This window comes from Bos mutus, unplaced genomic scaffold (genome assembly GCF_027580195.1).
Source record: "Bos mutus isolate GX-2022 unplaced genomic scaffold, NWIPB_WYAK_1.1 CTG477, whole genome shotgun sequence".
Classification (NCBI taxonomy): Eukaryota; Metazoa; Chordata; class Mammalia; order Artiodactyla; family Bovidae; genus Bos; species Bos mutus.
Window position 1 is genome coordinate 7,131 of NW_027219961.1, and position 28,000 is coordinate 35,130.

Sequence of the window (28,000 nt, forward strand, 5' to 3'; positions counted from 1 at the left end):
GATATTTTATTACTTTAATACATCTGGTGTTACAAATAGAAAATACTAATTATGATTTCAAATAAAACGATGGTTTCAGTAAACATTTTGTTTATAAAATTAAGAGACTCAAGAGTAAACACTTTCTCCTTATGAAAAAGTAAGGCACCTTCATTTTCCACCTCCTTTCCACCCCTAACTCAGTCCTTGCACCAGAAGTGTGTACTTCTTCTTTTATGTACAGAGTGCTGTATACACACACACACACACACACACACACACAACAGCTGCCCTCGGGCAGTGGCCCAAGCACCCAGCACCGCTCCCACGCAGGCAGCTCCAGTATGCTGAGCCCGGGGCAGTGGCCACAACAAAACAGCACAGAGGTTGTGATCACAGAGCGCAAGGCCTGTGAGAAACAACCAAAATGTCTTATTTTGAGGAGATTCTCCCCGAGCCCGTGAGCCAGACAGCAGGTGAGGCAGGAGAGGGCAGCTTGGGCTGGCTGAAAGGACATGTGTGTGTGTACGCTCACTCATGTCTGACTCTGTGACTCCATAGCCTACAGCCTGCCAGGCTCCTCTGTCCATGGGATTCCCCAGGCAAGAATACTGGAGTGAGATGCCATTTCCTGCTCCAGGAGATCTTCCCGACCCAGAGATAGGACCTGTGTCTCTTGAGTCTCCTGCATTGGCAGGCAGATTCTTTACCACTGGCGATACCTGAGAAGCCCCTGATCAAAAGGGAGTCCCTTTAAACTCAGAATATCTGAGAAAGAATTATTACTATTATAGAAGGGGGTGGCGAGAGGGGCTGGGGCTGCAAACACTGTCCCCACCAGAGGTGGACGCGCTTACCTAACCCAGCAGACCCGAGTCCCATTCACGGGCTGCCTGTCCTTCTGCCCCTTCCCCTCATCTCTCAGGAGACCTTTGGAGTTCTCAGGCGGGGAGGACCCAGCTGAGTTTGCAGTGAGGGTCACAGGCAGGTGAACACAAGCCCCTGAGTGGCGTCTGGAGGAAGGCACGGAGGTGGCAGTGACGCACACAAGGCCCTGGGCCGGGACGTCTTCTGCAGAAAAGAGCCTTTCTGTTCCCGAATCAGGCTACCAGACCCCCCAGATTCTTAGCACCACCACATCCTGAGGAGGTCAACTGTCTGAAATCGGCTTAGTCTTCTAGGTCACAGCAATGTTTTTATCAAGTTTATTGATGTTTGGTTTGATCAGCTCTGAGGAGAGAGGTTTGCAGACATTCGCAACATGAGCCAGAAGAACCTGGTCCCGGAGTCCTGAGGGGTTTGTCCTGAGGGTGTTTGCTCTCCCACAGAATGTCAGTGGTCAGTCTGGGGGCCCAAGAATGACCCTCATCCAGAGCAGCTGCTGCTCCTTAGAACTGGGCTCCTAAGGGTCTTCAGACACTAGAAAACGTTAATCTCCTGAATAAGCTTTCTTTCGGGATAATGTGCAGGCTTTGTCCCAAGGGATGGACTGGAGCAGGAAGGTGAGGCAGCAGCCAGGACTGACTCCAGGATTCTCTCTGCCTCCCCAGCTCCCAGAACCTGCAAGGGCAGGGCAGGGCCCCAACCTGTGTGGTAGAAAGGGCATCTCCCCCATGGAGACAGGGCAAGCTCTGGAGTGGGTTCCAGGAGGCAGAGGCACTATCCTACAAGACACAGATGTTCCTCCCAGTTCCCCCAGAAGCTGCTCGGTGAAGGCCGTGGGGCTGGCAAGTAGAGCTGTGCTGGCTGGAGAGGTGGGGGCGGTCCGAGTCCCCCGAGTCGCTCCTCTGTCCTCTCTCAGAAATGCTCCTCCTGCACAGTGGTGGGGGCTTTGCTGCTCTTGCTGTCCTCCTCCTCCTCCCCTTCCTGGGGTTTCTACAAGACAGACAAGGAGACAGCCATTGAGGGAAGAGGCAGGGACTCCTCCCTGCTGGAGCATCTTCCTGCCCATAAGTCTGGAATCCGGGGGGAAGACCAGAGTCCCAGGCACTCAGCATCCCCCCACTGAACAAGGACGAGGACAGGGGCTCCGTTCACGCACAATGCTCCCCAGACACACACACCATCACGACAGGAGCAAAGGAGGAGCGAAAAGGTCAGCCTTCCGGGACACCACAGCCTCCAGGGACCACCTCACTGTGAGTGCCACTGAGCTCCGGTCACCCTCCTCCCCTTCTGACAGCCTCGCCCCACCTGGATGGACCCCCACGTGGCTGTGGATGGGCCAGGTCTGCCCCCTCCTCAGGAGTGCTGACTACCCCCAGTCAGGGGCAGCCCCCAGGCGAGGAGCACGGTTACCATGTGTGTGGAACAGACGCACAGTGAACTGTTACCAAGACAGGATGCAGTATGGCTCAAAGTATGTATATATTAATATAGCATCCCCAGAGAAGAAGAGACTTTGGCTGTTTGTCATCAGATTTCTTGGGGACGATGGCACAGAATTAGAAGGTATTCAGGGTCACGCTTGTTAGCTGGGTGGGATTTAAATATGCCCTGAAGATTATGCTCTGAGGCCCCTAAGTACTAACTGCCAACTTGGGCGTTTGTCTGCTGTTTTAGGAACACTTTGCTTCTTCCCTCAGGGGCTCATCTCGCTCCCAACAAGGCCTCGAGCACAGGCCGAGCCCCACACAGCTCTGACCATTGAGGCTGGCGGAGCACATGCAGGCCACGTCAGCTGGACAAACGGCACTTCACCCGCCACGACGCCCAGGGCAGCCTGTGGCGGAGGCAAAGCAGAGATCCAGCGTCCAGTTCTCCATCTTGCTAACTTGTCGGCACCAGCTTGGCCTCATCTCTGAGAAGCCCTCACTCAGGAGCCAGGAGCCGCCTTCAACCACTCATGCCACCTCCTGTCTCTGACACACTCATGCACACACACCCGCCTCCTTCAGCGCCATCACCTTGAAGTCACAGATAAACAGGGCTTAGTGTCTCTGGGGCCAAGAACTACCAACTGGAAGACAAATGGAAACCCAAACACAGAGTGTCATCATCAGCGTCAGTCCTGACCCACTGGAAGTTCTGGCTCTTTCTGCCAATGACCCACCTCACCGATCAGAAAGCGCAGCTCTGGCCCGATGCGCTCCCTGCCCTGTCGTCCCCGGGCGCTGAGACTGAAGTCCTAGGACGGTCTGCAGGTCCCTGCCACACCTGCCACCTCGGTGGGAAAATGACGGCTCCTTCACGACGCCCTCTGACAGCCCTGACTTCCCTGGGACCAGCCTCACGTGCCTCTGACCCCCGTCCCACCAGGACCCCAGGTGTATCCAGGACAGCACCGTAAGCCTGCACCCACTGGCCTCCTGGCCCGACTCGCGCTGCTTCCCACGGTCCACACGCACGGGACTGAGCCCTCACCGCCTGCTGGATAACAAACCTGGCCCACGGGGACAAGGATCTGCCTGTGAGACAGGGAAATGTGGGACGACCTAAGTAGGAAACAGGAGGAAACGGACATGTGTACATGGAGACGTGGGGTTGGGGGCAGCGGTATAGAAAGGTTGTCAGACTCTCCTAAGGAAACAAGCAGAGTAGAAAATCCAGCGTGCACAAGCACATTTCTGCATCCACAGAAGACACTGGGAAATGACTAGAGTGTCACTAGGGTATCTCTGGGCACTAGGCCTACGGGCAGCCTTTACTTTCCTCTGTTTGCTTTTGCCCAGGGAAACACTGATTACAGAGTAAATACAGCAGAGTCTCATATCGCTTGACACAATGCATCACATTTCAAATTGAAAGCTTTTCATGAGTAATCCATCCTGTTATCATAGGCACCTTTTCATAGGCTCACACTATAGTCACCCAAATGTCCCAGATCACGTGTCCTCGTCTATGGCACAGGGACAAGCCCATCTCCGCGGGGCTGCTGCTGCGCTTCTCACAGGCTCCTGAGAAGACCGCTCCTGTCTCAGGCGTTCCCTGTGCCCCACTGAACGTCCTGTCCAGGCGCCTCGCCCTTCACCTGCTCCCTGCTGCCACCTGCCAACTCCAGGGCGTGAGATCAGAGGACAAACGTCTCTCAGCGCACAGCCTTAAAGCACTAAACATACCTCTCTCAGATACCATTTTTGCCTTCGATAATTGGTAAAGATTTTCAAAATGAGAAATACTCAGGGTTGGCCCCATACACTGCTAGAGCAATGTACATTAGTAGTATTGATAGTACCTTCTTTCTACAGGACAGTCTGGTAACACGTCAAAGTCTTAACTACAGGCACAACCACTGATCCATTTCTCAAGAAAATACAGTGCTTAAGAACATGCCCAGACAGTCAGCTCCAGAACAGTAAACACAATATAATTTCTAACAACAACCAGAGACACTCTTAGTGTTCCTGGACAGGAAAGTTGTCAATCAAATCATGTCTATCCATGTGCAGTTATTAGAACACTGTGATGTCAAGTACGTTGTAAAAGACTAATGACCTGACGAAGCGCTTGCAGAAAGTACGAAAGCACGTGGAACAGGAAAGCTTGCAGAACCACAAAAGCGCGAGATTCTACTTTGGTTTAAAAAATACATACATATATCTACACATATATATGTGTACACAGACGTGTGAGTAAATGCAAAAATACAGGACCTCATCTCTAGGTGATGCTATTACACGATGCCTTTCAAATTTTGTACACTTTAAAACAAACAAAAGATTAAAAAATTTGTACATTTTGCCATATTTTAAATTTTTTCCACAAAGTATGTGTATTACCTCCGTAACAGGTTTTGGGTGTTTTGTTTTTTTTTAAGCAATATCCCACTGACTCCTGAGAGCTGAAATTCCCTTCATCCTGATTCAGATTTGATATCTAACACATTGGTTAAAGGATTCCCTGGTAGCTCCACCTGCAAAGCAGGAGACCCCAGTTCGATTCCTGGGTCGGGAAGATCCCCTGGAGAAGGGATAGGCTACACACTCCAGTATTCTTGGGCTTCTCTGGTGGCTCAGATGGTAAAGAATCCTCCCACAGTGCGGGAGACCTGGGTTCGATCCCTTCACTGGGAAGATCCCCTGGAGGAGGGCATGGTAACCCACTCCAGTATCCTTGCCTGGAGAATCCCCATGGACAGAGGAGCCTGGCAGGCTACAGTCCATAGGGTTATAAAGAGTCAGACACTTTGAAGTGACTTAGTCACAAAGTGCTTGGTCACAAAGTCGGACACTGTGACTAAGCACAGCACAGCACGATGGTTAACAGAGTTCCCATCTTTCCCAATTAGAAAAGATGGGAAATTCTCTTCTGTTCTTGATCTACTTCCTGGTCCTCTCCCCTTCCACCATGATCCACTCCTGCTTCCTGACTTGTACTTTTAGAGCCCTGCTGGCAACCCATTGGCTCTGGTCCCTCCCTGGCACCTCCTGAGGCCCTGCCACATGCCAGGAGAGCCACTGTCTCGGGGCCACCACCGCTATGACAGGATGAAGGAGCCAGCCCCCTACATTTCCTCTCTGTTCATGAACCCCAGGCTGAAAGGAGAGGAGCCAGGGCGTCAGGACTTGTCTCAGGACCCCGGGGTGGGTGTTGCTCAGCAGACTGTGACACAGGGACCAGCTCTGGGGACCAGAGCAGGGAGGCCAGGAGCAGAGAAGGAAGTGGCAGAAAAACCAGGAGAGGGTAGCAGAAAAGCGGGGCTGAGCCCCACGGAGGAAACCCTTTATCTCCATGTGTGTGACGCTGCGTGGCTCTCACAGCCACCAGTCCCCCTGGTGCTACCCCCATCCCCCGCTTCCCCCCAATGCCACAGCCTCAGCAAAGTCTGAGCCCACATCTCAGCCCAGCAGCTCCCACATACTCACAGTCTCAGGAATTTCTTTGTTTGCATCCTGCCTCCGGAGATCTGCCTTGATGAATGCTGAGGTTCAAGGACACAGAAGAAGGGCAACAGAAACATATCAAGCAGAGCAATGGTCAAGTTCAACCACAAGAGGGAGCCCGTACTCTCCTAAGGATCACGGATATCCCATCTCCTTCAGACCTTCCAGGGATCTGGAGGTTCCACCAGCCAGCTTGATAGAGCCTGGGAACCACTGCTGTGCCAGACAGGAAGAAGCCAGTGACAACACTGGCCTCCATGCATAGACCCCTGATATTTGCAGGGAGTTTGCACACAGTGCTCCAAGCCTCACAGCCATCTCCATTCTACAGATTAGGAAAGTGGGGCTCCCAGAGAATGGTCCACTTGCCCAAGGTCAAGGGCTATGGAGGTCAGTGTCACAGTGCAGGGTTCCGACAAGGGTCTTTTGGAAAGTCATTCCAAAAAACTGAAGCTCATTAGTTTCATTCCAAAAAAACTGAAGCTCATTCCAAAAAATTGAAGCTCATTCCAAAAAACTGAGGCTTCCAAAACTGAAGCTCATTCCAACAAAATATGCTACTGCCTGCCAAAGACACTTCCTCATGAACCCTCTCGTCTGCCCTGCTGCACGTGAGCCCCTTAGCTGTATGATCAGTGAGGACATTGGGTGCCAAACTGCCAACAGCGTAAACTCAGGCACAGTCAGAGCATCACTTTGTCCTGAGGCCCTGACTCACCAGTGAGCACCGCTCCAAGGGTCAGGAAGACACACAGGAAGATGTTCCCAGGCATGGTTCCATAGTTGTCGATAATCTGGCCCTGGGAGATGGTGAAGATGATCCCGAATACCTGCAAAGACACGGAGAAGACGGGAGACAGGGGCCCAGCCACGCAGCCCACAGGGAGCTGAGCTGCCTTATGCAGCACCCGCACCCACCTGCCGAGCCCGGCAGGGAACACAGGCCCACGGCTCCAGTGCCACCACCCAACGAGAGGCCTACCTGGGCAGACACATTGAGGAGGCCAGATGACATGCCTTCTGATTCCGGGTATGTCAGCTCCACGGCAAACTCAAACCCCAGTGGGAGGTAGCCAGTCATAAAGAATCTGAAGGCCAGATCACAGAAACGAGGTGATGGAGAAATTCCAGAGCAAGGAAAAAAGGGTGCCCAGCTCTTGCCCTACAACTCCCTTTTCTGTTTCTTCCCATCAAGACACGCCAGGCCCTTGAAAATCAGGCCACCCTCTAGGTGGTCATTATACACACGCACGCTCACACACCATCACGTGTATCGTCCATAGGAAAATAAGCAAGAGGTGAAGCTGAGCAGAGATCCCTGTGGAAGGGGCTCCATTTCCTATACTTTGTCATACAACAGGTCTAGAAAATTTCAGCTCTGGTCCCTTACAACTGCACCACACTTCCTGGTGCTTTCACATCTGTTAATCCTCTCCTTCTTTCCAACAACTCCACAAGGGAGGCCACTCATCTGCAATTACGGATGAAGATACTGAGCCTCAGAGTGAGTAAGGAGGTGCCGATGATCTAATAAACAGTCGGCAACAGTGAGCTCAGGACCCACCTTTCTGATCCCCAGGCCTGTGTACTTTCTGTGACCCCATGTTGTCCCAGGCAGAGCTCATAAAGACGCTAAACATTTCCTAGCCTCCCAGAGATTTATGAAGGACATAGTCCGTTCCAACAGCATGGACGGCCTGGATGCCCGAGGCAGCCTTTTGAAGTCTTATGAGTGAACATGACCTCTGGCCATTTCCACGTGTGCAGAAGTCATGAGAGGCGGCAGATCTCTATCGCATCTTAGGATGTCAGTAGGTCTCAGAACCATGGATGGTGCTTTCCAGTTAAGCAGGTTCGAAGTACAACTTACCCCATTGCGCCAGCCGTGATGAATACTACCCACAGGTGTCCCAGGTTCAAGGTGTTTGTGTAAACCACCATGCCCACCAGAGTCATGACATAGACCACCAAAGTGGTCTCCCTACAAGTAGAGGCAATGAAGTTGAGTCATAAACTGCAGACTTTAACAGGATATTTTCCCTTCTTCCTTCCTCTTTTCCTCCACCCCACTTCTTATCTTCTGGGCAACTGCTGAGCGCTGAGCAAGCCCACGTCTGTGTGCTATTTACTCTCATAGAATTTTCTGTCCGTGAGGTTGATGGACACCAGACCAATGGTCACACTGTGCTCAGAGCTACAAAGGGTCAGACCAGGACAGTGTGAAGCCATCTTGTAGCACGTGTGTTCTCCTGCAGAAACCTCTCAGCGAGTAAACACTGCACCTGGACTGGCCACCTCCTATCCACAGGCAGGACACAGCCCTTTCCTTTTCTCCTTCCACCAGGAAAAAAAAAAACAGGGGCTCACACCAGCTGTGGTCAGGTGGCAGTGGTCACAGGACCCAGAAGCCCATTCTGCTTGTCTGCATCGCCCCTGGACCCCGGACAGTGCCGGGCAGGGACCTGACTGTGAGAGTCTCTGTCGTCTCACGTCCTTCCTCTTGCCACCTGCACACGTGCAGCACAGCTTTTCCCACTGAATCTGAACTCCTCCACTCCTGACAGTGCAGCTGACAGGAGAACAGTCTCCAGCCCTGAACTAGCCCCTGATTCCAAAGCCCAAGGGAGAAAGCTGTGCCCCCTCCTGGGTGCGTGTCCCTCTGCTGGTCCCTCAGAAGGCCCATCTGTGCTGGCTTCCGTTTCAGGCTCACCCTGCCTGTGCCCCTCCACGCACCTCTCCCCAGGTTGCCCCCCAGGACCGCTGTGGCCCTGAGTCCTGCACTGGGACCGGCCCCCTCTCCCTGTCCTCCTGACTGAGGTCAGGGACTCACAAGGCAGCTCCTTGTGCACTCTGCACGAGCATCAGGACTCAGACCACGAAAGCTCAGAGCCTTCCCTCATCTCTGCTGAAGACAGAAACAAGGTGGGGTGGCTGGCAGGTGCATACTGTGCTTATGTCAAACTAATACTGCACTTGTTGGACACCAGAGATTCTCTTATGCACTTTACATATATTTAGTATTTCATTTAACCCTTACAAAGGCCCTGCAGGAAAAGTATGACTGATTTAAGAAAACTGAAATCATATCAAGCATCTTTTCTAATCACAAAACTGAGGTTAGAAATTAACTATGAGAATGCCTGATTCATGTTGATGTTTGAAAGAAAACAACAAAATTCTGTAAAGCAATTATCCTTCAATTAAAAAATAAGCAAATTTTTTAATGTAAAAAGGAACTTTAAAATATTTTTAAAAATCAACAATGAGAAAAAAACTACAAAAAACACAAAAACATGGAGGCTAAACAATTATCTACCAAGCAACCACTAGGTCACTGAAGAAATCAAAGTAGAAATTTAAAAAAAAGAACATCTGGAAACAAATTAACAAAAACACAACACAAACTCTGCGGGGTACAGGAAAAGCAGTTCCAAGAGGCAAGTTTTTAGTGACACAAGCGAGTCTCAGGACACAAGGAAAATCTTTAAACAGTGTAATCCAAGGCGGTTGGCATATTCAAAGCAATTGCTGTCAGAACACTAATGGCAACTTGGCAGAATTAGAACAAATGATTCTAAAATTTGTATGGAAATACAAAAGGCCCCATATAGCCAAAGCAGTCTTGAGAAAGTATAAAACTACAGGTATCAGTTCTTCCAGATTTCACACTGTCCTCCAAAGCTACTGTAATCCAGCCAGAATGGTTTTGGTATAAACAGACACCTGGATCCATGGATCAGAATAGGGACTCAGAAGTGAACCCACATGTATGTGAACCATGAGCCCATGATGAAAGAGGCAAGAACATACAGTGGGGAAAGACAGACTCTTCAACAGATGCTGTTGGGAAACTGGACAGCTATATACAAAAGAATCAAATCAACTGCTCTCTCACGCTATGCAGAAAAACAAACTCAAAATGGATTAAAGACTTAAATGTAAGATTGAAACCACAAAAATTCTAGAATAAATTTATAGGCAGTACACTGACATCAGTCTTAGTAATTTCGAGGGCCGGGGGGTGCGGGGCGGGAAATGTCTCCTCGGGCAAGGGAGCCAAAAGCGAAATCAAACAAACAGGACTACATCAAACTGGAGAGCTTTAGCACAGGAAAGAAGACTACCAACAAAGGCAAAAGGCCATCTACTGCATGGAGAAGGTGTATCTGTAAGGAGTCAATATCCAAGCTATACAGAGATTTAATACAACTCGACATCAAAAGAAAAAAAAAACCCAAGGGAAAAGTGGGCATAGGATCCGTGCGGACATTCTTCCACAGAAGACACACAGATGGCCGAGAAGCACGCGGAAAGGGGCCCTGTGAACTGCTGGTGGGCGCTGCAAATTGGTGCAGCCACTATAGAAAACAGTACGGAGATTTCTAAAAAAAAGGTTCCAAATAGAACACCCAGGGGCTTCCCTGCTGGCCCAGTAGTAAAGAATCTACATGTGAATGCAGGAGACATGGGTTGATCCCTGGTCTGGGAAGATCCCACATGGGGCAGAGAAAGAAGGCCTGTGCACCACATCAATGGAACTCTAGACCAGCAACCACTGAAGCCCAGGCACTCTAGAGACTGTGCTCCACCACAGGAGAAGCCACGGCAGTGAGAAGCCCATGCACACTAGAGAACAGACTGCAAAACAACAAAGATCCAGCTCAGCCGAAATAAATGAAACCATACGCATATACATGACAAACCAGAACACTCGGATGACCCAGCAACTCCACTCCTGAGCATTCATCCCAAGAAAACGAAAACACTAATTCAAAACTATAATGTACCCCTATGTTCATTGTAACATTACATACAAAAGCCAAGATACAGAGGCAATCTAAGTGCCCACCGATAGATAAACGGATTAAAAAGATGTGGCATGCACACATACGTATTTCAGCCATAAAAAGGAACGAACTCTTGCCATTTCCAGTGACATGTATGGACCCAAATGCTCTTGTGCTAAGTGAAATAAGTTAGAGAAATACAAATACTATATGATTTCATTGCTATGCAGAGTCTAAAACACAAAACAAATGAACAGACGTTAAGTCAGAAACAGACTCATAGATACAGAGAACACACAGATGGCTGCCAGAAGGGAGAGGGTGGGGGGAGAGGAAAGGAACAGGTGAAAGAGATTAAGAGGTACAAACTTACAGTTGGAAAACAGATAAATCAAAGGGCTGAAATGCACAGGGCGGGGAATACACTCCATGACTAGTAATATCCTGGTATGGGAACAGACCACAGCCAGACTTAACTTAGGGCTCATTCTGAAATTCCTAGAAATATTGAATCATTAAGTTGTGTTAAGGAACCTACTAGTGTAGTAGGTCAATAATGTCAAAAACCAAACAAGCATGCAAACTCACAGAAAAAGAGATCAGATTCGTGGGTACCAAAGGTAAGGATGGGATAGGGGAAGGGAAAATAGGAAGAAGGCAATCATAAGGTTAAAAACTTCCAGGTGTAAAATAAGTAAGGACTAAGTATGTAATGTGGGCTTCCCTGGTAGCTCAGATAGTAAAGAATCTGCCAGCAATGTAGACTGGGTTCCAGCCTACATTGCTACCCTACATTCTACCCGGGTAGACCAGGGTTCCATCCCTGGGTCAAGAAGATCCCCTGGAGAAGGGAACGGCTACCCACTCCAGTATTCTTGCCTGGGGAATTCCATGGACAGACCATCCGGTCGCAAAAGAGTCGGACACAGCTGAGCGACCAGCACACACACACAAGTATGTAATGTACAACATGATAAATATAATCAACATGGTGTATGTTATGTATACAAGTTGTTAAGAAAATAAGTCCTAAAGGTCCTCATCATGAAACTTTTTCTATTTTTTAAATTTTGTATCCATACATGATGATGGATGTTCACTAAACTATTTGCAATGTCGATTTCACGATGTATGTAAATTAAATCATGTGCTGTATATAGATAGTTTAAGTCCATTATATCTCAATAAAACTGGTAGGAAAAAAGAAGCATATGACTATCTCCAATACGACAAATGTGGAAACTGAGCTCAGACCAGCCAAGTTACTTGTCCAAAGTCACCCAGTAGGTAAATGCAGGATTAGAAACCCATGCTCTCCGCTCCCACACACAGGAATACTAACACACGATGGGGCTACATTTTCAGAAATGAGCAACAGCCTCTGAAGGACACCCCTCCCTCCTGGGTCTTGAGCAGCTGCTGAGGTCAGAGGGCCTTCATCTCTTCTCACCCTGCTCCCTGCATCCAGGCCCTCCCGCTGCACAACCCAGCCCCATGGACACCCATCTCCCTTGCTGACCACACAAGCTCACCTTTTTGCCGTATTTCTTTACACACAGCTTCTTCTCAAACCACTAGCCTGTCTGCAAAACCATCTGTAGCCTCAGCCAGACATAAATGGACCTGACCATCCAATTTCCGTCTCTAAACCAAAGGGGACACACCTGGGAGCCTCAGGGAGAAGGAACAGGCACCAAAATGCCCAGATGACAGAGCTCCCCACCCTTTCTCTGCCCAGGTAGTGGAGCGGAAAGAAGAATGTCCATGCTGATTGCAGGATGCAGACATCAAATGCCACTAGGAACCGTGTCAGCTAGACTCTGCAGTGTCCTCCCAACCTTTCACTGTCTTTTCACTGTCTTTTCTGGTTCATCTGAATCATCTGGTTGCCCACATCCCAGCCCCACCAACATTCCAATCCCTGCTTTCTGTTGCCACAGAGCAAGCCTGGAAGAGAAATGCTGCTATTCCTTGTTCAAGGGTGGTCAGTCCTCACTACCTGAAGCAAGCAATTGGCATATGGCAGAAAGGAGGCAGTAGCCCAGCTCCACCAGCAGTAATTAGGTCCAGCCGGGCTCCTCCTTGTGTCCAGCCAGGCAGCCACATCCCCAGGGAGGGCCTCAACTGGCCTTTGATGAGGGCAGCCAGAGGGAGCCCTGGTCTGACCAGAGCCTCACAGAAGTGGGTTTGTGTGCAGAGAACAGGTCTGCCGCTGTCTGTCGCCTCCAGACACTGGGAACTTTGGAGGCCTTGACAAAGCAGCCCAGAATACTGCCCTGCCCAGCACAGGACAGCCCAGGCAGCTGCCCCACTGAGCAGCATTAACTGAGCACCCAGTGGATGCGGAGCACGTGACAGACACAAGTTGAGCCTCTGTTTCCAGAGCACTTTCTCCAAGGCTGGCTACTGAATCAAGGCATCTGGGTTGATTTCTAAATGCAGACTCCCCTACTGAGTTGACATCCATGAGGAGTGGGGCCCAGGGGTCTGTATTTGTAGTAAGCGTCCTGGATTAGCCTGCAATCCACTAAAACCTTACTGGCTCTTAGAAATGCACGGGGTGTTCAGGACTAAACCACGTTACAGTATTTACCAATGACGTGGAAGCAACTGCAAGGAAATACACTGAAAACTGGTGGAAGCACAGAGCACCCTGGTTAACCCCAGGAGGTCCACGAGCAAGCCATGGGAATTTGGCAATGAACCTCCTCATCCCAGAGAAGATACATCTGAACTGCCTCCTTGACCACTCAGACCCCAGCTGCGGCAATCACATCCTTGCAGCCGTGTTCCTAATGAACATGTCATTTCAAAACACGGTCTCCAATTCAGTCCAAGCGGAAGAGTCACTTACTTGTAGGTTTTGGTCCTATCCAGCCAGATGCCTGAGATCACAGCCCCAAGCATTCCCGCAAGGACGATGGTCAGGCCGATTCTTCCAGCATTCACTTCTTCCCCCTGGGGAAACCATAGCCCCAAGGATCACTCAAGGATGGAACGAGACATCTGATGGGGCTCACTCACCAGGAGGCAAAGGGGAAAGGCAAGTAACTGGGGTGCCACTGCAGCCAGTTCTCAGGAAGCAGCAGAACAAGACAAGCTGTAAAAAGCTGCCAGTAATTCTAGGGGAGGAAATCCTAGAATAATTGCTCCTCCCAATATAATATAATATAATATAACCCTGGGTGTGGGTGCATGATACTGGATGCTGGGGGAAAACAAATTCTATCCTTAGAAACCAGTTTTAGGTAGATTTTTCAAAAATATAATCCTCATAGGAATCCTTTATCATTATTCTCATTTCACAGATGGAAAACTGAAATATGTATATCCAAACATTTCATACTTAGGCTTTTTTTTTTTCCCAGTTATCACTGTTTGAGGTAGGAAGACATTACATATGTTTGTGTGTTTATTAAGAGCCAGATACCATGCTGAGGATTTTATATCATCATCTCATTTAATTCTCCTGCCAGCCCACCAGGAGGTTAAGAATCAATACTCCCCATTTTACAGATGAAGACATCAAGGCACACTGAAATTAGCCTACTAGCTGAAGGTCATGAGGCCTTTATTAAGTGCAGAGGCAGGATTTGAACTCAGACCTGTCAACCTCCCACACTGGAACACTCACTACCCCATGGTGGCCCACAGTTCCCAAGCTGAGATCCTTGACCTTCCGAAAGAGGGTTGGGCCTGACATCCCAACTCCAGGATACTCAGTGTCCAGTTCCCAGTATTTAACCCTCGCTAGTTCTGGAGACATTTGCAACCTGCTTTCCGTTGAGCAACTAAGACTTTAAATCCTGCTCACATTTCACAACGTAATTGACTTTATAGGTGATTCTATGTGTATATACGTTTCCCTACTAAGTTGTCAGGCACCTTGCTGTGTACTTTACACGTATAAATCTTATGATTTACTCATCCTAAATTAGTCTTTTAAAAATATAAAATTAAATTAATCCTTCAATAAAGAACTAGACTTCTTTTGCAGAAAAGAGAATGAGAGCTCAGCGATGCTAACCAGCTCTCACACCACTGAGAACCACCAGACCTGGGTCTGAGACCCAGGGCCACCTCCCTCCAAATCCTGGAGCATACACCATACCACACCGCCTCCCCAGCGCCTGCCCAGACACTAGAAATCTCCTTCTCTCTGGGACTGGTCAGCTTAGGGGACGCCCTTACCGGGTAGTGGAAGATCACCATGCGAGTCAGCAGAGTGGACAAGGCATAAAAAGCACCAGCATTCAGACCTGAAGGAAGGAGGGGAAACACAGCATTAGGGTCCCTGTCCTGGTGGGGCCATTGCTGGCTCTCCCTCCAGTGGTGAGAGAGGAAGGAGATTCTCATGCTTGTTGTCACTGAAGGTGGTGACCTCAGAGAAGAAGAAATACTCCAGAACAACCCAAGGTAACCATCGTAACCTTTTTTTAGCCACACGCCATTGCCCTCTCATCCCTTTATCCTGTCGTAAAAACACAGGCTCCAGGAAGTACGCATTACTCCTAGGTCAGATCCATCTACATCCCTCTTAAGCACTGGCCTGGCCTAAGGGCTCAGTGAAACTACTGGACACCTTTCCACCTCCTCCTGATGACCTATGCCCCCTCCAGAATGCTCCAGACCTCTGACCCCTGACCCTTGACAACACTCCCATTCTCACCTGTTTTCACATCTCTCCAACTTTTCTTCTCAGATTCAACACCACACAGGTCTTATATTTGAAACCAGAAAGGACCCTGAAGAACATTTAGATGACTCTCCTAATTCGTCAATTTATCCAACCAATAAATGGAATACTTAGAACATTCTGTAAGAATCAATTTCCTCAGAGGACCAAGTCATTTTGTTCAAACCATACAGCGACTTTGTAGCTAATGTGAGACTAAAAATGAATCCAAAGGAGACGGACCTCCTGCCCTCCTTTCACGACAACAATGACGGTGACGATGGTGGTGGTGACGGTGGTGATGTCGTGATGACGACAGTGAGACGCTGGGAGCGCGGTGAGGGTGATGGACGCGGTGACGACGGTGAGATGGCAGGGGTGCTGATGGTGCTGAGGCTCACGACCACCCCACACACCGGGCATTGGGTCCACTGGAAAGGACGTGGACGGGACACGGTGCCCGGGCAGGGCAGCCTCAGGAACCGGTGGTGATGGCTGATGGTGATGGTGGTGGTAGTGATGGCAAGAGCACGCTCTTCTGTGCTAGGTGCTTTTCTAAACAACTTACCGTCCTCATAACAATCCCAGAAAGTAGCTAACATATCCTCATTCCCATTTTATAGATAAGAAAAGGCACACACATTTAAAAAACAAATACAGAGGTCATTCTGGAAGGCCCACCAGGGTCTTTTTAATTTCAGCTAATTTTGAGGCTTACGTGACTGCCACTGGCACACCTGGCATTAGGTCCACTTAGAAGGACGTAAGACAGGACACGGTGCCCAGGGACGGCAGCCTCGGGTGCCCCTCTTCACTGGAGCCAGTCCACAGGACCCCAGGCCACAGAGCCACTCAGAAGCCATCCTCTTTCACCCCCAAGCGGATGGCTCAGCGCAGGGAAACATGGGCGTGGCCCCCACCCTGCCTCAGCCCCTCCCAGGAGCCACTATTGTTTGTAACTCAAGCACAGGCTTAGTTGCCAGGATCCCCATAAAGGACAGGCCCGTGGAGAGAGTCGCTGTGCTCAGAGAAACACAAAGAATGGCTTCCCAACAGGGGTGAGTAGATCGCCCAGCCCACTGCAGTTATTTTCGTGAGAAGTAAAGTCTAACCGCAGTTGACTTCCATTCTTGATCAGGTTCCCAGAGGAATGAGATACAAAATTAAGCCAAGCTCAAATTCTCCTGCAAAGTGGGGGGTCTGGTTTGCCCTCCACACCATCACATGCGTGGTAAGAGGCAGGGCTGCATCGAACCCAGACTGTAGGATGCCAGGTCCTCCATCTTAAACACTCGATTTTATATCCTCACGAACTGATCCTCAAAGATTCCCCCAGCTCAGCTCACTGGTAGTTTCATGCCCAGACTCTCTGAGCAGGTCACCTCAGGGATGCAGCAAGGCTGAGCTCAGTGCCCCAGACGTGCCATCAAATATCACTACAGCTGCCACACTCAGGCTCTCAGCAACCTCTTAGATAACAAGCATACCTACACCTCACCTTCTTACCACTTACCACTCCCAGCCACTTGGAAATTCCATGCCCAGGTCAAGAGAACCCACAAGAAGACACATTCCTGAAATGGGGGGGCGGTGCAAGGAGGATGAAACCAGCCCCTTCCTGCCCCTCAGTTTAACAAGGCCAGGGGGCAGGCACACACCAGGTCAAGTTCAGCTTGGGCCCACCTGGGCTGAACAAAGAGGGCAGAATCCCCAGGTAACTGAGAAATTATCCAAGAGGACTGGGAGCAAAAAACTCTAAACACCAGCACTTTTGTGACCCCAAAACAGAGAAAGAAACAGTGCAGAGAGGGCTGATCAGGGACAGCAAGCAGCTCTGTGAGGCTCAAAGGTTTAGGAAAATCTCTTCCAGATCAACAGCCCTGGGAGCTCGTTAGAGATGCAAATCGTGACCCCACCCAGACCTCCTGCTGTAGAAACTGGGAGTGGGGCTTTTGTCTGTGCTATCAAGTCCTCGAGGTAATCCTGATAAAGCTTGAGACCCACTGGTTCGGCTAGACTAGTGTTATCTACCAGTAACCATCCCTGGCTCCCAGCCAGACAGGAGATGGAGTCAGGGCTAAGGCAGGGAGGGTGTGGAGCGGGGCAGGGGTTCCCCCTGGAAGGCTGCCATTCTTTTCAATTCTTTCTACATTCCAACCCTAAAGGAATTAGAAATTTCGAATCCCTTTTGAATAAGATGGCCCTCCCCATATTGCCAAAGGTTGCCAGATACAGTTAAATGGCGAGAGTCTACTCCACAGACTTCCCTGCTGGCTCAGACAGTAAAAGCTTCTGCCTGCAATGCGGGGGCCCTGGGCTCGATCCTGGGTCGGGAAGATCTCCTGGAGAAGGAAATGGCAACCCACTCCAGTACTCTTGCCTGGAAAATCCCATGGATGGAGAAGCCTGGTAGGCTACAATCCATGGGGTCACAAAAGTTGGACACGACTGAGCGACTTCACTTTCTTTCCACTCCACTGACCAAACCAAGGGGTCCGGTGTCCACACTGAAGGGCAGGAATGAAACTCATTCTCTGTCCTGTGCATGACTACCTCTCACAGGAATGCAGGTGACTGTTATATTTGAGTGTGATTGTCCCTCAACAATGTAAGCCTGCCAGGTCAGTGAAATGTGATAGCCCCTGAAAGGCCAGGTCATGCCTGTATCAGCCACCTGTGGGAGAGGTCTGGGTCCCTGAGAGGGTGGACTTTAGAAAGGCAGAAGGGACTCTGAGTTTCTGTCTTGTGTCAAGACTAAATTATACAAATAGCAGCCTAGAGATCACTGGCATTAGAAGGCCTCAGATTTTTTAAATGCAGATTTCTGAGCTCTACCAGGACCTACTTAATTTGATTCTCCTGGAATGAAGCTAGGAATCTGCATTTTAACAACAATAAACCCCCCTCCCCCCCCTCCCCGGGCATCTCTTAAACTCACTGAAAAGGTAACTAAATGGCCCTGGGCACAAGAAGATCACAGACCAGGCCCAGGCTGTGAGAGGCTGGGGTTCCCTTGGAAGCAGCTGGGGTGGGAAGGGGCTTCAAGAATCACCCATTACACACCCACATTAGAGGTTCTCAACTCTGCTGCATGCTAGAATCTCCTGGAATGCTTGCAAAGGCAGATTCCCAGGCCCTCGCAGACTCTCTGAATCTGACTTTCCAGAAGAGAGGCAGGGAATCCAGGCACACACCAGCCACAACCCAGGGGACTCTACTATCAGGCCAGAGTGGGAAACTCTGATCCCAGATCTCATGTCTGGGTTCTGGGAACTCTGTGCTCATTTCCCTTTTGTCCTCCTGAACCTGGAGTAAACTGTTGGTTTAAAGGGCCAGCCTGACCTCAGCAAAGCTCCAGGGACTCCCAGAAGGATTTGCTACACCCTGCATCTTGCCAGCATCTTGAGGGGTCACACAGCTCCTCCGAGGCCCATGTAGGGTGGTGTAAAGGCCTTGGGAGCCCCAAGGACAGGTGTCCTCGGACTCAGGTTGAGGCTGTGAGTTCAGATGCCCAACCCTGCAGATTCTTCACAAGCATAGCTTGAGTTCCAGGGAACTCAAATGGGAAGCAAAGGTTATTATTCTTTTCTGAGGGGCCGGTTCTTAGAGAGACAAAGGAGGAGCCCAGGATGGGTGAAGGTGGAACACTCAGTCATTAGCAGAGCTGAGACCAAAAACTCAGACCTTATGTTCCTTACGTACCAACTCTGCATTCACTGGCCCATCAATCAAGGCTATTACTCCAAGACATGTGCACCCAGATCCAGCACATTTGTCCATGAAACTCTATCAACTGCTTGATTCCCAACGACATGGTCCTAGGAGTTCATAATTCAGAGGAAAATACAAACATTGTGTATCATACGGTTACGTGTGTCCTCGTCGCTCAGTCGTGTCGACTCTTTACGACCCCATGGACTATAGCCCACCAGGCTCCTCTGTCCACGGACTTTTCTGGACAAAAATACTGGAGTACATTGCCATTTCTTACCCCAGGGTACTCCAGGGGATCTTCCCGACGCTGGGATCAAATCCGAGTTTCCTGCATCTCCTACAGTGGCAGGCAGATTCTTCACCACTGAGCTACCTGGGAAGCCCTACACGAAATGGTTATACACACATATAATTAAAGTATGAACCATGTTCCTTTTCAAAGCTTAACCTGCAGGATTCTGGGAGGTCTCACAGCATTTAGTCGAATTTGTAGAGGGTCTTTTTTTTTTGGTTGTGTGTGCCTTTTCAGTTTGGAGCAAAGATTGTAGGAGAAGAAAGCAGGGATTCTTAGGCAGATTGAGTGTCAAACAGTGCCTTTACATGACCTGTAACCCTCAGAAAGACACATTAAGATTGAAACCTCATCATGCCCATGTCCCAAAGACGGCTGGTCAGTGAAGGCAGGTCCTGCTTCTAACCCCCAGAACTCCAGAGCCTCATCTTCAAGGAAAGCAAGCCCCAGGGAAAGGGTCTGAGGACTGAATCTGAGGAAGGACAATCCATCACTGTCACCCCTGCCAGACAGATCCAGAGGCCACTCAGGCAACTGAGGCTGAAAACAGACCCCCGTTCTGTCTCCAAGAGGCTCCCTTCAGCATGGGGAGACAAAGTGGTGTGGTTAGGAAGACAGGCTTTGGTCTCAGACAGACAGTTTATACTAAGCTCTCTTGCTTACTACTGTTTAATCACAGGCAAGGAATTAAATCAGAGCCTCAGTTTCCTTAATATGAAATGGAGCAGTTAAGCACCTAGGTCATGGATTTCTTTAGAAGATTAAATGAGATAATGCATATAAAGCACTTTACACATATAATGCATATAAAGTGCCTGACACACAGTAACGGCTTGATAACATTTTTTCCCAAATCTGTGATCAAGCCCAAGAATCATTTCCTAGTTGGCAAAGACCCTGTCACCAAGTCCAACCCTCTCTCAAGAAAATAAGGCTTGTGTTTTTCTGACTATAATGAAATGTGTGCAAACAACCAGATTAGTTCAACACTTTCTCACTGGGATTGCCCCAGGCTTTTGAGAAAAATGTTAAGAAATTCTATTTTTTTTTGAAACTGGACATTTTTAATATAATGTCATCCCTACAAACGAGATTCTCCTCCTTCCCCCACCCTTGTTGCCGCTGCAGTTTGGACTCATTTCGTAACACCTGTGTCCTTTGTCACGTGCAGCCACTGGTTTCTGCGCTACTAACTTAGTTTAGGGCTAACGATCAGACAGAGATTTCCTTAAATACTGTAAGCCCATAAGTCTCCCACTTTGCTGAGGACCTCTATGTATTCACTGGGATTCGCCTGTGATGCTTCAGCAGGTGGTGCCACCTCTGCCCTAGCCTTCACTTTCCGCTTACACAGAGCTTCACGTTCAGCCAGTGTGAGACTTTAGCACTTCCCTGGGCTTGTCCTGGGCATGTGCACAGCTCTGGGCATGCAGATTTCTAGACTGCTAAGAATATGTCAGAGGTTTCCAAAGCCCCCTGGTTGTCTCATTCTCCAGATTTTCCTTTCAAGATCTTTGGCCAGCCTCTTGATGACCCCAACTGGTATTGTAACCTCAGACAGTTGTGATGTTAAACAGTGACTGCTTTCAATAAATACCCGGACATAGCGCTTTCCCACTGAGAAAACTCTGAGTCAGGTCAAATATAGGCAAATCCTCTGAATGGAACCTTTCCAGGGAAACGGAAGTCAAATAAACAGTGATCTAGGGATGGGACTTTGTTGGGGAGGGGGGCAGGGGGTGTCCAAAATTGTCTGGGCCCCTCCAGTGGCTGTGAGGTTGCTAGTTTTCACAGCTATCATGTCTGGGAAGCTAGTTTTCAAGGCTACCACAGAGTCTAGAGGGGAGGATTGGAATAGGACAAGTTAAGACTCAAAGCTTGCTACTTTACCATTATTTAGCCATTTGCCTTGAACAGAGGCTCGTTGGGTTAAGCCTTTAGTCAAGAACCCTGAAATAACTGATGCTGATAATGTCTGCCAGTGTTTTTGTTTTCATGGAGGATCAGAAGATCTACTGTCCTCACTCCACCATCCCAGAAGTGTTAATGCATTTATTCTCTGTGTTATCACTTAACCAGATAGATAAGGAAGAGTATCCAGAACCCAGAGCCCAGCCCATATCAAACAGTGCTGCTCCTCGTACATTTTGGTATTTCTTACTTTCATGGGTCAGTGACCTGACCCTGCCATCAACAGCCTCTATCACTGAAGACCGAAACCTCCGGAATGAGGCCACTGCCTGGTTAATACCACCATCACTATTCTCACCCACAGGAGATATTTATTAAGCAGTTATCTGCCCTAGAATTCCACTGCTGCTGCTGCTGCTGCTGAGTCACTTCAGTCGTGTCCGACTCTGTGCGACCCCATAGACAGCAGACCACCAGGCCCTGCCGTCCCTGGGATTCTCCAGGCACTGGAGTGGGTTGCCATTTCCTCCTCCAATGCATGAAAGTGAAAAGTGAAAGTGAAGTCGCTCAGTCGTGTCCGATTCTTAGCGACCCCATGGACTGCAGCCTACCAGGCTCCTCCGTCCATGGGATTTTCCAGGCAAGAGTACTGGAGTGGGGTGCCATTGCCTTCTCCTAGAATTCCATGGTAGGTCTCAAATGCCCTGTTGTCAGACATAATAAGGTTTATAGTGGTCAAGGGCTGATGCACTCAAGACGTTTAATTCTAGGGAAAAGGGAAAGTTCTTAGGAGCATGGAATCCTGAGTCTGGAAGGGAACCAAAAGATCACATTTCAGTTCAGTTCAGTTCAGTTCAGTCTCTCAGTCGTGTCCGACTCTTTGCGACCCCATGAACTGCAGCACGCCAGGCCTCCCTGTCCATCACCAACTCCCAGAGTTCACCCAAACCCATGTCCATTGAATCGGTGACGCCATCCAGCCATCTCATCCTCTGTCGTCCCCTTCTCCTCCCGCCTTCAATCTCCCCCAGCATCAGGGTCTTTTCTAATGAGGCAGTTCTTCACATCAGGTGGCCAAAGTTTCACTATCATGATTCACCATCCATCTATAGGCTGATATTCCCCACAATATCCCCACTAAAGTGTAGGCTGGTTCCACCTACACTTGAATATCTCTCAGTGGTGAGCAACTCCACTTTATCACCATTTTTATCATTTTTATCTTTAGTTGGCCACCCTGAGAATTAGAAACTTTGTTTTGTGAATGAATGCAGAGACACACTCAGAACCGAGAAGGTGGACAGAGGAGGATTGGAGACCACAGACCTTGAAGACTGACATGGATACCTAGTGCTATTCACCTAACCGATTCATATGCCTGAAAACCAGGGGTGCCTCTCTACTGATGATACCACCTCTTAGCTAACACCTCAGCAGGCAAACACTTTAATTCAGGTAAAGGGCATTGATAAGCTTAAAATGCTAAGTTGCTACTGCTAAATTGCTTCAGTCGTGTCTGACCTTGTGCGACCCCATAGATGGCAGCCCACCAGGCTCCTCTGTCCCTGGGATTCTCCAGGCAAGAATACTGGAGTGGGTTGCCATTTCCTTCTCCAATGCATGAGAGTGAAAAGTGAAAGTGAAGTCGTTCAGTCCTGCCTGACTCTTTGAGACCCCATGGACTGCAGCCTACCAGGCTCCTTTGTCCATGGGATTTTCCAGGCAAGACTACTGGAGTGGGTTGCCGTTCCCTGGCAAAATTCAAGGAAGGAGCACAGGCAATCATGGATCAGGCTTTGGAGTCTGACAAATCTGTGTTTGAATCTTGGCTCTGCCCTTTAAAAGCTGTGTATTCTTGAGGTATTACTTAATCTCTCTGAGTTTGTTTCCTCATCTGTTAAAATGGGAAAATGATACCACTTACCACACATTGGTGTGGTGGGAGTTAAATAAAAAATCTTGGCACATAGCAAATGTTATTACACATGGTTTCGGAGCCTAGAGAAAACCTAAGGGTATAGCCAAGTCATTATAAAAGACCCTGATGCTGGGAAAGAGGAGGAGGAGGGGATGACAGAGGATGAAATGGTTGGATGGCATCACTGACTCGATGGACATGAGTTTGAGCAGGCTCCAGGAGACAGTGAAGGACAGAGAAGGCTGGCATGCTGCAGTCCATGGGGTTGCAAAGAGTTGGACACGACTGAGCGACTGAACAATAGCCAACTGGGATTTCACTAAGAATAAGTCATGTCAAACCAGTCTCACATCTTTTTTCTTCTGGTTATTGAGCATGATATACTTCCAGGATTGTAATCACACCAAACTGGAGGGGTAAATGGGCAGAGTGGAGAGCAGTAGATTTGCGTGGATCTGTAAAGACACCTTTAATGGAATGCCCTGAGGTTGTGTCCTTGCCCAGGTCTAGGACAACATTACCATTAATCATTAGAAAGAAGATGCTGCAAACACCTTGCTGGAAAGGTAAGCCAATATGCCAGCAGAAAGACTGACATGTATCTTACCAAAGCCAAGAAAATTACATGAAATTTGGATGTTGTCTTCCATTCAGGTAGAAAAGAGGCCAAGTTAGAAGATGAAGGATTGGCTGGGGAATGATTCATGTAGTGAGACTCATGTAAACATCCAACCACACATTCATTCAATCACCCATCTAACAACTGCTGGAGTACCTGCTCCAGGCTACAAGTCCTCCTACTGCTGATGAACTATACAGGTAAAAAGACATAAATCTCTACTCTCAGGGAGTTCCTAGTGTGTGGGGAAAGAGATCTGGAAATGACTTGTCCTGTCTGACTCTTTTGCGACCCCATGGACTATAGCCCACCAGGCTCCTCCGACCATGGGATTTTCCAGGCAAGAGTACTGGAGTGAGTTGCCATTTCCTTCTCCAAAGATGTATGGTGAAGTCGATCAGTCATGACCCCATTGACTCTTTAGGCTCCTCCATCCATGGGATTCTCCAGGCAAGCCTACTGGGTGGGTTCTATTTCCATCCATGGGATTCTCCAGGCAAGTCTCCCACATTGCTGGCAGATGAGTTGCCACCATTGCCTAAAATGCTCCAGGCTTCCCTTGTAGCCAGTCCCAGAGAGTGCAGGAGACCTGGGTTCAATCCCCAAGATGCAGGCAGGAAATGGCAACCCACTGAGCCACCATCGAAGCCTGGAAAAAATCTCATGGACAGAGAAGCCTGGTGAGCTGCAGTCCATGGGGTCTCAAAGAGTTGGGCACAACTGAGCAATTAACACTTACTAAAAGATGTACTAAGAACAACACAATAAACGGTCACCTAATATGCTTTATGCCTTCCCTGGTGGCCCAGAGGGTAAAGCGTCTGCCTGCAATGTAGAAGACCTGGGTTCGATCCCTGGGTTGGGAAGATCCCCTAGAGAAGGAAATGGCAACCCTCTCCAGCACTCTTGCCTGGAAAATCCCATGGACAGAGAAGCCTGTTAGGCTATGACTGAGGCTAAGCCTGGTAGGACATGACTGAGCGACTTCACTTTCTTTCTAATACTGCTTCACAGCAGACATACTGGGATGAGACCTGGAGGATCAGCAGGCATGTTGCCGGGTGACTTGACAGGGGAAGGAATGTTTCCCAGGTAAACTTAAAGGAACAGGGAAGACTCTGAGGCACAGCTGGCTCTTCTGCTTAACCCTAAATGACGACTTTACATATACATTTGGGATCTGGAAACTGTAAGATGCACAGAAACATCAGGTCTCTTGTCTCACATGCCCAGCTCCAGTACACCCCAGACACACGTGCATCATACCATAGGTGATGACTAGCAGCACAAAGTTGAGGTTTTTGAAGAGTCGGATGATGGAACTTAAATACGAAGCATCAGCAGACGCCAAGGCATAGCTCAGGGACTGGGCCCTGCTTGGAGGATGTTTAGGCTTCTCTTTGAACACTGAAAGGAAACAAACAGAGGTCATTGCAAGTCCCCTGGTCCTACTCCTGCAGAGCTGACACACGGATAAGAGCTGACTCCCTCATCTGAGAAGGGGCTCAGACTCCAAAAGGAAATATTAACTCTTTGATTAAATCCTCTCGAGTCTCCTCTCTTGAAGCTGCATCTCACTGTCTGTGGCTGAGGGGCTGGTCCTTTGACTTCTTTTTCTTAATGACCTTTGGACAGCTGTGATCATTGGACTTTCTTCCAGGCAGTGCTCAAGGATAAAGGAGTCCTGTAATAAATGGCAAATACCAAATGGCAGAGCACTGAAGAATCCCATAGTAACCAGTGGACAGAAAGGAAGTGAGAGCTGAGGCTCTGGGATTCGTGGGCCCAGATGGGGACTCAGCCCCAGAGCTCCTCCCGGGGAAAAGGCTGGGCTGCCCATGAGAGCACAGAGCCTGGCACCAGCTGCCAATAAACACTCCCTGAGTGAGGGAAGGAGCTGCTCCTATTGCAGAGACCTCGAGTCCCTCCCTAGTTTCTCAGAGTGTGAATCGGACATCTGCCTCCTGGGAAACCAGAGGACTAACACGCGCTCCTGCAGGACTGGGGCTCTGATAGGAAGGACCTGGGAGGGACAGTGGGAAAACCATTCTCCGTACGTTCTAGTTTCAGTACAGCCGGTACAGTCCATTTCACTGCACTGACTGCTGTCCAGTTCTCTGGGGGCCAGATCAGTTTAACCAGCTGTCTGCCTAAATTGGTCCCCCAGCTGAAGCACCATCTTCACCCCCAGCCTCCATGAGAATGCTCCTGAAAGGTCAGGAGATGGTTTCCAGTTAGAGGAAGCTTTGGAAATGAGGTTTACTTTCTTGAACATCAAACGTCTTCCCGTTCCACCCAGATAAATCTCCAGTCCGGACTTCAGAGTCTTGCTTCTTCCTTTCCGGAAATAGTCCTGGCCAACTTCCCCCACCCGCTGGGAACCTCTCAATCATTGTCTGACCTGTTCACCTCCCCTTCTATCAGGGGAAAGAAATCAAGGCGAGAGACTTTTTTTTTTTAATCTTGGCAACAATAGCTGTTTGCTCAAGGATTGGGCAATCACAAACCACAATTTGGATAAGATTTTTCAGTTCCTTACTCAGTGAGCAGTGGTCAATGCTTGTTAGTATAATGTAAAGCAAAGAAAGGTCCCAACTCCAGGATCTCTGCAAAGGACCAGGCCCTCACCTGCTACCAACACAAGAATCTGGAGCTGAGCACATTACAATTCGAAACTTCAAGGCTGTCTGAGGATGTTCTTTCCTGTTCTCAACCACAGCTTCAAAGGGACACCTTTCTCACGTTTCCAGGAACTCCAGGTTCTCCGTCCAGGAGATTCTGTGAACCCTGAAAAGCCCTTCCTCTCAGTGTGGACCCCAGGGAAGGAATGACACAGTGAGATCAGCTAGGGGAAGTCCATGATCATAATAATGTTTGACTCTGGAGGTGAGGCCGGCAGGCAGGAAGGAAATCTTTAACGTGTATGGTGGAGTTTCAAATATCAAATGAAAGCTGGTTAACCTTTAAAGAAACTGACTCACTGAAAATGAAAACTTCTTCTACACTCTTTATCACAGCCCATCTGATATTACTCAGATAATAAAAGATGATATAAATTATACTAACCAAACATCTCAATGATTAAATCTGTATACATGGAATAATCAGTAGTTCTCTGGGGCTGGAGTTTGGGATTAACTAATTCTAGGCTATGTTAATGGTCATTGTTTTGTGTATGCTTTTTTGTATCTTCTAGATTTTTTCATAATGAGCATTATCCTATACACATTTTTTCAAAGTATTTAAAAAATGTGGGCCCCAGGCATTCTCGGGTGATTATATGAGAGCTTTAGTGTTTGTGGGTCAATCTTGTTTTATTTCAGAAATGTAGATTATGGAGTCAGCAGTTTAGGCTAGAATTCAATCTCTGCCACTTACTATCTAATCTTGAATAATTTCCTTATCTCCTCTTAAGTCATAGTTTTCTCTTGGTTAAGAGACACTGATACTAGGACCGCCCCCCTCCCCGCCCCATAGGGGTCAATGAGAACAGGTGCACTCAGCACAGGGCCTGTGGTGTCACAAGTACTCAGCAGAGTTGCATCAAGGGGATCAAGGCTGCCCATTAATTCTCATAAGGTCATACGGAGGAACTGGTCATTAGAACTAATCTTGACTGAGCATCTAACAAAGCACACAGGACCAGTTACTATTGTATTGGCAGCAACTACTCTGGCTAAAACATTTGAAGACCATTGGAAGCTTGGCTTCCAGTTTCTATAGACATGTTTTATAAAATACATGATACCCAGAATGGTGTTCTAGGGCCATATTCACAAAGTCCTCACCCAGGTCAGCAGGACATCCTTGTCTCCCCGCCCCCCATGGGTCTATCAGTGACCTTACCTATGATGACAAGGATGAAAAGCAGAGTGGCCACACCTGCTATTATGTAGAACATGATGCTGATGTGGTAGGCAAGCTTGTCCTGGTCTTTGATGTTGGGTACCAAGACGGGAGGGACCAAGAACCCAATGGCAATTCCAAGCTATAGAAGACAGAGACAATCAATTATAGTATCAATAGCCAAGAGGCACACATTTAAGAGACTCCTAATAAGAAACAATCCTCAACTTCCAGTCCTTAAAACCCAGACAGGGGTTGTTTCCCACTCAAGACACCAGAGATCTTTCTTTTGATTGACAGCTCAACCCACACACCCTCTTGACCACCGTCACTATCAATGGTGGTTTAGTGTACAGTTTAGGACTGTAGCCTGCCAGGCTCCTCTGTCCATGAGATTCTCCAGGCAAGAATACTGGAGTGGGTTGCCTTTTCCTTCT

At 48.7% G+C, this 28,000-nt stretch overlaps 1 protein-coding gene across 1 annotated transcript; it reads right to left on the reverse strand.

The window, feature by feature from the left end:
- LOC102266841 (choline/ethanolamine transporter FLVCR2) lies at positions 1 to 27,723 on the reverse strand. The gene is made up of 9 exons (XM_070367002.1): positions 27,564 to 27,723; positions 24,984 to 25,124; positions 14,780 to 14,847; positions 13,443 to 13,546; positions 7,672 to 7,782; positions 6,784 to 6,889; positions 6,520 to 6,631; positions 5,784 to 5,839; positions 1 to 1,854 (listed from the first exon to the last, which is right to left on the reverse strand). Exons 1-9 carry the CDS (start codon positions 27,616 to 27,618, stop codon positions 1,777 to 1,779), a joined length of 831 nt encoding a protein of 276 aa, XP_070223103.1. The 5' UTR covers positions 27,619 to 27,723; the 3' UTR covers positions 1 to 1,776.
- Positions 27,724 to 28,000: the final 277 nt, after the last annotated feature.